General features: G+C 44.8%; 1 protein-coding gene across 1 annotated transcript; it reads right to left on the reverse strand.

Moving 5' to 3' along the window:
• Positions 1-4,534: 4,534 nt before the first annotated feature.
• Positions 4,535-8,329, reverse strand: LOC135398548 (uncharacterized protein K02A2.6-like). The gene has a single exon (XM_064629944.1). The coding sequence runs from the start codon at positions 8,327-8,329 to the stop codon at positions 4,535-4,537; it is 3,795 nt and encodes a 1,264-aa protein (XP_064486014.1).
• Positions 8,330-11,566: the final 3,237 nt, after the last annotated feature.

Here is an 11,566-nt window from a genome sequence, read left to right on the forward strand (position 1 = left end):
CTATGCGGGAAGCGGCCTTACAGGATGCGAATTCAATGGGAGACAGCGTTTATGCCAATTAACAGCAAAACAGAATAAAATTTTCAAGATGTCATCGTCTAATAGAGAAGAACACCATGTAAAGAACCCCTGGAGACATGAAAGACGCTAGCAGAATATAAACCTAAGTAGTATTGGATCAGCTCAAGTATCCGGAAACTCACAACTTGGTCTAAACTCGATTTAATTAGCAATTACAGTTAATTGGGATCCCCACAGTAATTAGGATCATTCAGTGCGTCATTACACTAATTGGGGAGCATCTAACTCGTGTCCAGACCACTGTGTGAGTTTCCGGCTACTTGAGCTGATAAAAAAAGAAAAAAAAACAGGTCGAGATTGAGTGGAGAGGAGGAGTTTAGTTGAAGATCAACGACGCCATCTTGAAGAAAGCGGTCTGGAACCGCCGCTGACCATCGCTGGGCGACAGAGCACAGAGGCAGGTTGGAAAGCATCTTCAGCTGCGACCACAAGTTCCGGACATCCTAGCGGAAGCTCTGGACATGCGAGGAGAAAAACACTCGTAATACAGAGGCTGGGAAAGCAAGAGTAAATATGCTAACCATCAATAGCTAACAACAAAAAGAATTAGTTATGCAACAAATGAGCCCACCACAACAGCAGTCACAGGGAGCACAGACCGATGTGACTGCTCCATCCGACAGCAAGCACAGAACTTAATCGTAATGCTTTTTTTTCCTCTATAAAGTCACGCATCAGCAGCCCCCCTAGCGGTTACTTTCTCGAATAATTTCATGGCAAAATTATGAAGAATCACGCCAGCGCTACTCTCATTCCCAAGGCAGAAAAAGATAGAAAATGGCGGGGATGCTCTTACAGGTACAACAGCAACCAGCGCCCGACATGCACGGGCATGAAAATCGTAAAGAAGGGGGACAAAGTTATCACGCGCGAAAGAATTAGTTACACAACAACTCAGCCCACCACAACGGCAGTCACAGGAGAGCAGAACGATATGTCCTTTCTATCCGAAAGCGAGCCACAGAACTGAATCGTAATGCTTTTTACTCCTCTATAAAGTCATGCATCTGTCCCTCTCGCGGTTACTTTCTGAACTAATTTAATCGCAAAATTATTAAGAATTGTTTTAGCACTATTCCCATTCAGGGCAGCACTAGCGTCATCGTCAAGACAAGAATGATCAACAAGAATCTTTCTTGTCAAAAAAGAAAAATAATACATGTGGAAGAAAAGCATGCAGGTCGGGGCATGTCAGGACACGTCAGGAAAAATCGCACGAGCGCTGGGCAACAGAGGAAAGCAAACACAGAAAAACACTTGAACAGAGTGAAAAAGACACTCACCATCATCGGACACGTACACTGCATTCCTTCATTGTAAATCCGCTCGTCACAAAATCCACCATTCACCAGTGACAAACCACACGTGTGCACCCCATCAGAGGCAAACGGAACCCCACCGAAGCTACGCTGTTCCACTAATGGCCAACGCAATTCCTAGGAACAGAATTAACGCGTCCACACCCGCCAGTGCCCAAGAGAGAAGTGATTCCTTGCACCCTCTGCAGACCTTTCTCATTGCTCATGACGTCATCCTATTGTCTCACGGCTACACTGTTTTTTTCCACTAATGTCCGAGTGGACAAGGTCCACCTGAAACAATAGAGTCGCAGTAAGACGTCATCACCTAGGCATGCACCTGCGTGGCTCAAGGACGCGTATGCACTAGACCAGCGTTTCCCAAACTTTTGGTGGTGACGGACCCCTGGAAGCGATGAGAACCAATTCACGGACCCCCCCCACACACACACACACACACCGTCACAGCCAGTGCATAACCACCAGCAACCTCGTCAGCTGCTGTGTGCTTTCGATACAGCTTCAGAAACGGTTCCGGACTGGTTTCTTCTTCTTGTTTGTATGTGTATGACGCGGACAAACGTGCATTGCGGGATTTTTCTGTCAGAAATTAGAAGCTAGCCGTTGAAGCATGCTTGTAGCAATTTTGGAAGTTCTGGGTGTTTGGAAATCGGGCAGCATGTACGAGCGCATGTTTGTGGGGACGAAAATCCTCACTGAAATGTGAGAGTCGGTCGCGGACCCCCACGGACACTCTCGCGGACCCCCAGTGGTCCGCGGACCACACTTTGGGAAACACTGCTCTAGACAGGGGACCTGTTATTTATTGAATCACTATCCCAAGATTATTTCCTTTATTCTACTATAACAATTGCATAGGAAACTATTGCAGAAAAACACCATGCATGAAAGCTGATTGTAGGAATTAAGCATTTCATTCCCAAAGTCTTACTAAATGAGACTTACGAATACAGGAAAAAAAAAATATTCTAACAAGTAACACCATCAATGGCTACATACAACGAGCTAATCGAGACATGTCCATCCCATATGAGAGCCAGAAAGATAACTGAATAATGACGCTTTGTTCCTCCTGGATAAAGCCATGCACCTGTCCCCCTTGCGGTTACTGTCTGAACTAAATGAATCGCAAAATTATTAAGAATCGTTCTAGAACTACTCCCATTCAAGGCAGCACTGTCGTCAAGCCAAGAATGTTTCTTGTCAAAAAGAAAAAAAATACAGAACTACATGCAGAAGGAAAGCATGACAGAACAGTCAGGGCATGTCAGCGCATGTTTGCCAGACAAAAAGGGGGAAAAAGCGAAGAGAAACACTTGAACAAAACAGAAAACGAGCATCAAACTATTTCTAAACACACACACTCCTCTTATTCAAAAACAGTGCTCATCATAAATCTATCCAGGACAATCCACACCATCCTTCATTTTTCTATTGCTATACTTTTTTTCAGTAACGGCATATGCATTGCTACAGACACCTGAAACACTGCGTGATGTCATCACATCCTGTCTGAAGAAGACAGCGGCAAAGACAAAAACTCCTATTACTTATTGAATCGCCAGATTATTTCCTTTGTCCTACTCCTAATGATATTGATTCTTACATTAAAATTCAACAAAAAAGCACCGTGCATATTAGCGATTTTCACCTCAAAGGCTCATCATGGTCATTAGAATCACAGCACCAGTAAACTACCACTGCTCTTTAAAATAATAAGTGAGACCACTCAACATCATCACCAGGCTTATGTAATACATGACCCTTTCTATGCTCATATACTCGTTGTCTGAGGCTGCACCCGCGAGCAAAAAGGCGCGAAAGCCTGGGGCCAAAGTTCCATTCGCGCTCGACAGAGGACTAGACAGAACGCCGTTACGGGAACATGATTGCATTCCTACTATATTAATGATTATTGCATTGCAGTTTAGAAAGACTATCACAAAAAGTCCGTACTACGCTCAACTATAATTTAGGAGCCTTAAAATTCTACTTTCTATGGAAACTCTAATTGCAATGTTACCTGGATCACTATTAATCAAGTGCTCCAATTTTTTCCCTCTTCCCATTTCAGCCTTGTCATGCAGTGAAGCAGTCTCACAACCAAAATAATTAATTTACACTTAGGGTGGTGTGCTAGGAATTTCTGTCCTGCGCTCAGATGCAAGCATTTCTGCACAAATACCTATAACAGCTGACTTCCTCAACACACCGTGCTCCTAATTACATCTAACAAACAAAAACATACAAACCCTCTTCTCACGAATTCAGCTGTACCATGCGACTTTCTTCTGCGTAAAATCGGTGAAAAAGAGAAAGGGCAACAAAAATTTGTGCGCACTTGTGCTTGAATTGCAATGACTTCAAAAACCGAAGCATGCGCTGATAAACTAAGAAAAGACACCCATTTCTGCCATCAGATAATTCTTGCATAATGCTACATACACAGCCGCATTGCCGTGCGTATAAAGAAAGCACAGGACAAGGGCACACAAATTCCTTTAAGCGAGCAGGGAAAAGGCTTAAGACCTCAGGAATAATAGCAGTCACCACACATCGCTACGCAGCTAACACAAGACGTCAACAACAAAAGATACTAGCGGTGGGTAAAAATGCGACACTGCTAAACAAGTTCAGACATGCCATGATGACGTCACAAATCAAGAATAAAAGCACGCACACACAGAGAGTAGCTCAGGAATGCACAAGGAGACATGTTTTATAGGAATTTCTACTCCACACTCAGATACTAGCATTTCTGCACAAAATACCTATAAGTGCAGACAGCTTACTCCATCAACATATCGAGCAAAGTGAATACTGACACTCAACAACATCTAACAAAAAACAAACAACAAAGAAATTCAATTTTTTAATGAACTCAGCTATGCCAAGCGGCTTTCTTCTGCTCTACCTGGATGCTGACTGTTTCTGTTGTATCTTGTAAGGGCGAGCTCCGACCAGACGACGTAGTTACTAACTTTATTCTCTTCAGAATTATCGAACACTTTGTTTCTTTTACCTCCTCTTCTTCTCCCCGCTTTGTCACGTCTTCCTCTTTTCACAACATAACATTTCCCCTTCCCCAGAGAAAAAGTTCAAACCACAGTTCATGTTTCAAACCAAAGTTAAGTTCAGGTTGCCGCTGGAGACAGCCTGCATGCGTTCCAAGTGCGACCATCGCTAGTGCGAAATGTACTTCTGTTGACAGGTGCCATTATAGTTAAGGGCTCACTGTAAGATGAATGTCCTTTCGGGCGATGCCATGGTAACTTGACTCGGATTCTGTCCCCTACACGGAAAGTGGGCTCTTTAGGGTTCCTGTGCTGGTCCGCATTCTTTTTCTCGCGAGCCTGGTAGGTTGCTACCCTGCGACGTAAGTTCTGGACTTCTTCGGAGAACTCGTTGTCCATGTTAGGAAACCCAACGATGTCTAATTTTGTGCGTAGCTTTCGGCCATGCAACAATTCTGCTGGTGACACTTTCGTCGCCGCATGAGGGGTGCTCCGATAGATTGCGAGAAACTCCTGAATTGTTGATTCCAAAGGAGCGTGAGAAATTGCGATAGTCTGTAGATAATCTTTTAGGCAACGGTTAAAACGTTCCACTTGACCGTTCGACTGTGGATGATACACGGACGATTTGCGGTGCATGATGCCTCGTTCACTTAAGAAGCATTTAAAGTTACGTGACTCGAACTGTGGACCGTGGTCCGTTACAATAACTTGCGGGTAGCCTTCACGGCTGAAAAGCGTCAGAAGGAAGTTGATGATGACATCGGTTGTGACCCGTGAGGCGAAGGCTACTTCGGGCCATTTGCTGTAAAAATCCACTGCTGTAATTGCAAATCTGTTCTGCGATGGGAGAGTCCCGAACGGTCCGACAATGTCTACCGCAAGCTGTTTCCAAGGAGCCGAAGGAAAAGGTACAGGTTGTAATGGAGCAGGATGTGGAGTTGCGGTTTTGTCGTTCCGAAGACAGGTGTGACACGTTTTAACGTACTCCTCGACATCCAGGTCCATTTTAGGCCACCAATACACCTGTCGGATCCTCTGTTTGGTACGGACGATTCCTGGGTGTGATTGGTGAGCTATATCAACAATACGTCGTCTCAGCGTAGACGGAGGGACTACTGTGTCACCACGCATGACGACTCCCTGTATAACAGACAAACTTTCTGCGACTTTGAAGAAGCAATGCAGTGAGGGATTACTCTTGGTTGATGACGGCCACGTTGAGCCTACGAACTTGTACACAGTAGAGAGAACTTGGTCTTCTGCTGTTTCTTTCTTGAGCTCTTCCCATGTAATGGGGTGAAGACCTTGCTCTATTGTGCATATCATAACCATGTCGCTGTCTTCGTTGTTCCGACCGTCCTTGTGAGCTATGGGTAGACGAGAGAGCGCGTCAGCGACCTCATTTTTGCTGCCTTTTCTGTAGATGATTTGATAGTCATATCGTAGAAGTCGGGCAGCCCATCGGGCGATACGCATCGGTTGACGACCGTAACCCTGACTCGATAGAAGAGTGGTTAGAGCTTGGTGGTCTGTACGGAGTGTAAACCGTTTTCCAAGAAGTAGGGTATGCCACTTTTCGCATGCATACAAGCAAGCTAGGGCTTCTTTTTCGCCAACCGAGTACCTCCTTTCGGTCTCGGAAAGTGTTCGCGAAGCAAATGCCACAGTGTATAGTCCATCCGGGTGTTCCTGTTCGAGTACGGCTCCCAAACCGTAATCCGAAGCGTCCGTAGTGACAACCGTTGGAAGTCTGGGGTCAAATATAGCTAACGTGGTGCAGTTCTTGATCAAGTGCTTCAACTTGTCAAACGATTCTTGCTGCTCTGTTAACCAGACAAATGTTGAATCTTTTCGAAGTAGGGATCGTAAAGGTTCAGTGAGTGTTGCGAAATGTGGCACAAACTTGAGATAATACGAAGCGAGACCCAAGAAGGACCTCAATGCTGTCACGTTTGTAGGGTGGGGTGCATCCATGATGGCCTGCATCGTGTCTTCGTCTGGGTGAATACCCTTGTCAGAGACTGTATGTCCCAGAAACTTGATTGACTGGACTGAGAATACGCACTTCTTCAGGTTCAGCGTTAGTCCGCAGCTCATCAGTCTTGACAATACTTGGTCCAGATTTCGGTCGTGCTGCTCCTGTGTTGTCCCAAAAACGAGAACATCATCTAAATAGTTCAGCGTGCCTGCACAGTCCTTGAGTACGCACATCATCATCTTCTGGAAGGCCGCAGCTGCTGAAGAGAGACCAAAGCACACACGTGTATAGCGAAACAAACCTTCGTGGGTTATAAATGCTGTGAGGTTTCTACTCTCTTCTGCTAAGGGCAGCTGGTGATAAGCGGAGGAGAGGTCCAATTTGGAGAAGACCCTTGCTCCAGAAAGTTGATGAAAAATTTCTTCCGGGTGAGGGAGTGGATGGGAATCGATGACGACGGCTTCATTCGGACGGCGGAGGTCCACACATAGGCGAATCTCTCCAGTTTTGCGCCAAGCGACCACTACCGGAGATACCCATTCAGAGGCGTCAATCCTTTCAATGACACCCGCTTCTTCTAGCCTTTGCAATTCCGTTGACACTTTGTGCCTAATTGCAATAGGTAAACGACGAAGCTTCTGTTGCACGGGAGTGACTGAGGGCTTTACTTTGATCTTGTGCACAAACCCTATTACCATTCCCAGTCTGCTTGAAAATAGGGCCGGGAATTTGAGAGCGTGCTGAGGTACAGTATCTGCATTCATAGCTTGTACTTGGTGACATTCTCGAGTTGCAATTTCGAGAGAAATGTCTAACGCTTGTAGTAAATCGAGGCCCAGAACTGCTGATCCTTGTCTCACAACGTGGAAGTGTCCTGTCGTTTCTCTTTCACCAAAAGCAACCTTCGCAGTGAAGACTCCCAGTACTGGTATGGGTTTTCGAGAATAGTCAGTGAGTTGCGTCAAACTGTTGCGTAATGCTATGTGCTTGAAATTGGCCTGAAATAATGAGTTCGGAATGATGGATACCGACGAGCCCGTGTCAACTAGGAGACGTATAGGAGTGCCCTCCACTCGGATCTCGCAGTATATAGGCTCTGTCGGACCCGTTGTGAGAACTTGTGCTTCCGCTATGTTCTTAACTTCTTTGGTAGGACGGGCGCTCTTGCAGACGGACGCGAAGTGTCCCTTCTTGTTGCACTTTTTGCAGAGTTTGTCCTTTGCCGGACATAGGGGATCATTCGCTAGATGATTAGTAGAACCACATCTGTAACATGTATGCTTAGCGTTTTTAACTTTCTTCACATGTCTTTGCTTGCTAATCGCTGCTACTTCAATCTGGTCAGGCAAGGTGGCTGAAAGGATGCGAGATTCTCGCATAGCTTGTTCTACTTGACACGCTATAGTGATAGCGGTATTGAGCGTAAGGTCAGGTTCCAACAGTAGGCGATCACGAACTTGCTTTGCCGCAACTTTCTCAACTAGTTGATCACATATCATTTCTTCTGTGAGATCGTTGAATCTGCATGTAGACGCTAAAGTACGTAATGCTGTTACGTACTCTTCAATATTTTCACCAGGAAGCTGGCTTCTTTGCCGAAATTTGTAGCGTTCGACTGTTTTGTTAACTGTCGGTGTGAAGTAGCTGGTCAACTTGCTCACCGCTGTGGCGTAGGAACTGTGACTCGAAGTTGAGCCTTCAGACGTTGAAGTTTCTGGTAGAGCATACGGGCGAACCACCTCGGGTAGAGAACGGAAGATCCGCTGCCCTTCTACCCCTAGGCAATTCAGCAGGACGGCTGTCTTCCTGGCGTCTCCGAAACGCGTTCCTCCAGAGGCCTCCAAGTACGTATCGAATAGTAGATGCCATTCCGGCCAGGGAATAAGTGGCTTACCAGGTACAGCCAGAAACGGTGGCGGAGGTTGTAGGTTCATTATAGGTCGACTGCGCCAAATATGTTGTATCTTGTAAGGGCGAGCTCCGACCAGACGACGTAGTTACTAACTTTATTCTCTTCAGAATTATCGAACACTTTGTTTCTTTTACCTCCTCTTCTTCTCCCCGCTTTGTCAAGTCTTCCTCTTTTCACAACATAACAGTTTCCCCTCAGCTATATTCTGAGTAAAAGCAGTGAAAGAAGAAAGAGCCGTGAAAAATTACATGCACTTGGCGCTCCAATAGCTGTAACTGCAAGAAACAGCAGAGCACTTTAATAGACTGAGAAAAAGGCACTCACTTCTGCTATCAGAAAATTATTGCATAATGCGATACACACAGCTGCGTTGTCCCTGCGTAAAGAAAGCACAAGACAAAGGTATACACAAATTACCTTACGCGATCAGGGAAAATCACTTCTACTCGGGCAGCACAATACGATATATGCCGCATTTTTTACGGGTGGAAATTGCAAGCCACTGCTGAGCAATTACACACCACACACACACGCAACGAAATCTAACAAATAACCCCACTTCCACTCATAGAACACTATTCAAACGGCTTTCTTCTGCGTAAAAGTAGAGAAATAAAAAAAGTGTAGCGAAAAATTACACGCACTTTTGTTCGCACAGGAAAAAAGAAACGAGGCACATGCTAATAAACTGAGACAAAGACACCCATTTCTGCTATCTGATAATTCTTGCATAACGCTACATGCGCAGTTGCGTTATCCCTGCGTAAAGCAAGAAGGGAAAGTCACTTCTTCTCGGACAGCTTAATGAGATAAAGTCTGAATTTTTGCCAAGAAAACTAAGCTTGAACACAGCTATGAGCGTGACAGACACATACTAACGAACAAACAAAACACTCCAATTCACTTCTACTGATAGAATTGGAGCTAAGGCTTGAACCACACGATAAGAACAAAGCACACCGCTTCAGAAAAGCATATCAAATTCAGCGCAACAGGACCGTCGTCGAGAAGTCATAAAATAGCCTGCCCAAAACAAAGACTCCACCAGGGTCGCGTGGCCTTTCCATTAAAAACGCTCGTTCAATCCATCAGATTACAATGCAAACGCAATAACAATTATTTTTTAAACCACTATTCCACGCAATGGTACATAAATGTATCACTCGTGTCACACGAAAAGGCAAACACATGGCACTTACTTGTCAAGTGGGGTCCCTGGTTCAGAAAAGCGCGCGCGCGCACACACACACACACAGACACACACTCACCTTTTCACACTCACAAACACAAAGTCTATTTTCGCAACCACATAAATCCATATTATTCCTCAGGTCAATAATATGCGAACGCAAAACAATAGGTCCTCGTTCCGGATGTAAACCGCGAACCAAAAAAGAAAGGAATGCATGTTCGCTATACATCCAAGAAGAAAACGGTGCCGTGCTTCTGCCAAGCAATCATTATACAGGAGTGAATTCACTTCGTTTTCCTTTTATTTCCTTGCAGCCACATATTTTGCAAGAATACTATAGAGTGGAACGCGTAAATGTGAACATCATTCGCTACAAGATGTAGCTCTCGTAATTTTTAAACCAAACCAGTCGACATGTGTTCATAAGCATACGACCCTTCACTAAATAGGTAAGTCACTAATGACTCACATAAAATAAAATAAAATTGTCATTCCATCAGCATTGACTGCAAGCTTCAGTGCACACCAGAGCAATGCGGGTCCATCAGCACGCCTTGGGCTCACTTCGCACACACATGATAACTTTCTGGATATACCCTACTGCCACGGGAATAAAAGACTTAGCGCAAGGATAATCATCCGCTTCGTGTCATATTTTTTTTAAGAAACGCAAAAAAGCCTGACTCTGGTTCTGTCAAACATTACGTAGGAACTAGGGCTCGGGATCGAACACGTTTTTCCGACTTTCGTTTAAAACGTTTCCGTTTAAACGTTTTATACGCCGTTTAGATTCACGTATAGTCTGGAAAAAGTTTCCTTATGAAACGTTTAAACGTTTTGTTTAATGCGAAACGTTTAAACGTGTAAACTAAACAGCACTAAACACTGCAGCTTACTTTCCTTGAAAGACAGTGCAGGGTATCGTTAAGGTGCCATGTTACTTTGTCCCGCTCATTTGTGACCGTCTTATGTTTAATAAAGAACAGTCACAGCGCAGGGCGCATTTCATTCCGTTTTTTGGTGGTTAATAGAGCGTTGCCACGACCCCGTTCGCAGCGTACACCGAACTCCGCTCCGCGTGCACTCATGGCATTGGTATCGCTGACACTCCAAAAACGGATCTTTATCTCATCGACATCGTCCGGCAGAATTACAATTCTGGGTCTTATCCTTTTCTCCATCCCAATTTGGTCATAACGGGAAGTGTACGGCTCTTTGTGGGAATTCGCGTCAGCGCATCATGCCACAAAAGTGGTCACGTAGAAAGTGGTCACAAATGCCCACTGCCATTGTCATTTTCGCCGGATTAGCGAACAGAATGGCGTGCATTACATGCGTCCTCGACAGGTGGCACGGGGTCATGCAACTGTTGATAAACTGCTCGATTTCCTACTAGGTCCCTGGACATGCAATTATGGAAAATTCGATTACAGAAAAACTACAGCAATTTCAGTGGAGTTCTTTGATATTTGAACTTTTGAAGGTTCAAGCTTTTCGCTGCACATAAAGTTTCGATAGGTTTATATTCACTTTTCGGTCCCTTTAAGCCCCGAAGGTGATGAAATTGGCCACTTGGCCATTTCGAGTGCCATTTTGGAAGCGATTTTGTCAAACGCGACCTCTCAGGGTGCAACAGGGGAACAAGGTACGGGGTTCAAACCCCGTGATCTTACTTTCACATACATATATTACAAAAATTAGCTTAGGACATCTTTAATATTATTTTATGTCAAATGATGTTAAGCCCCGAAGTTGACGAAATTGGCCATTTGGCCATTTCGAGTGCCGGTTTGGAAACGATTTTGTCAAACGCGACCTCTCAAGGCGCAATAGGGGAACAAGGCACGGGGTTTGCACGGGGATCTTACTTTCAGATATACAAATTACGAAATCAGCTTAGGACATCTTTAATATTATTGTTATATCAAATGATATTAAGCCCCGAATTTTATTAAGTTGGCCTTTTGGCCATTTCTTGTGCAGTGTTGCAAGCGATTTTGTCAAACGGGACCTCTCAGGGTGCAACAGGGGAACAAGGTACGGGGTTCAAACCCCGTGATCTTACTT

Source organism: Ornithodoros turicata, chromosome 6 (assembly GCF_037126465.1).
Source record: "Ornithodoros turicata isolate Travis chromosome 6, ASM3712646v1, whole genome shotgun sequence".
Taxonomy (NCBI): domain Eukaryota; kingdom Metazoa; phylum Arthropoda; class Arachnida; order Ixodida; family Argasidae; genus Ornithodoros; species Ornithodoros turicata.

Bases quoted from the DNA above. Each gene is read 5' to 3' on its own strand.
- LOC135398548 (XM_064629944.1), bottom strand. From the start codon at position 8,329: ATGAACCTACAACCTCCGCCACCGTTTCTGGCTGTACCTGGTAAGCCA.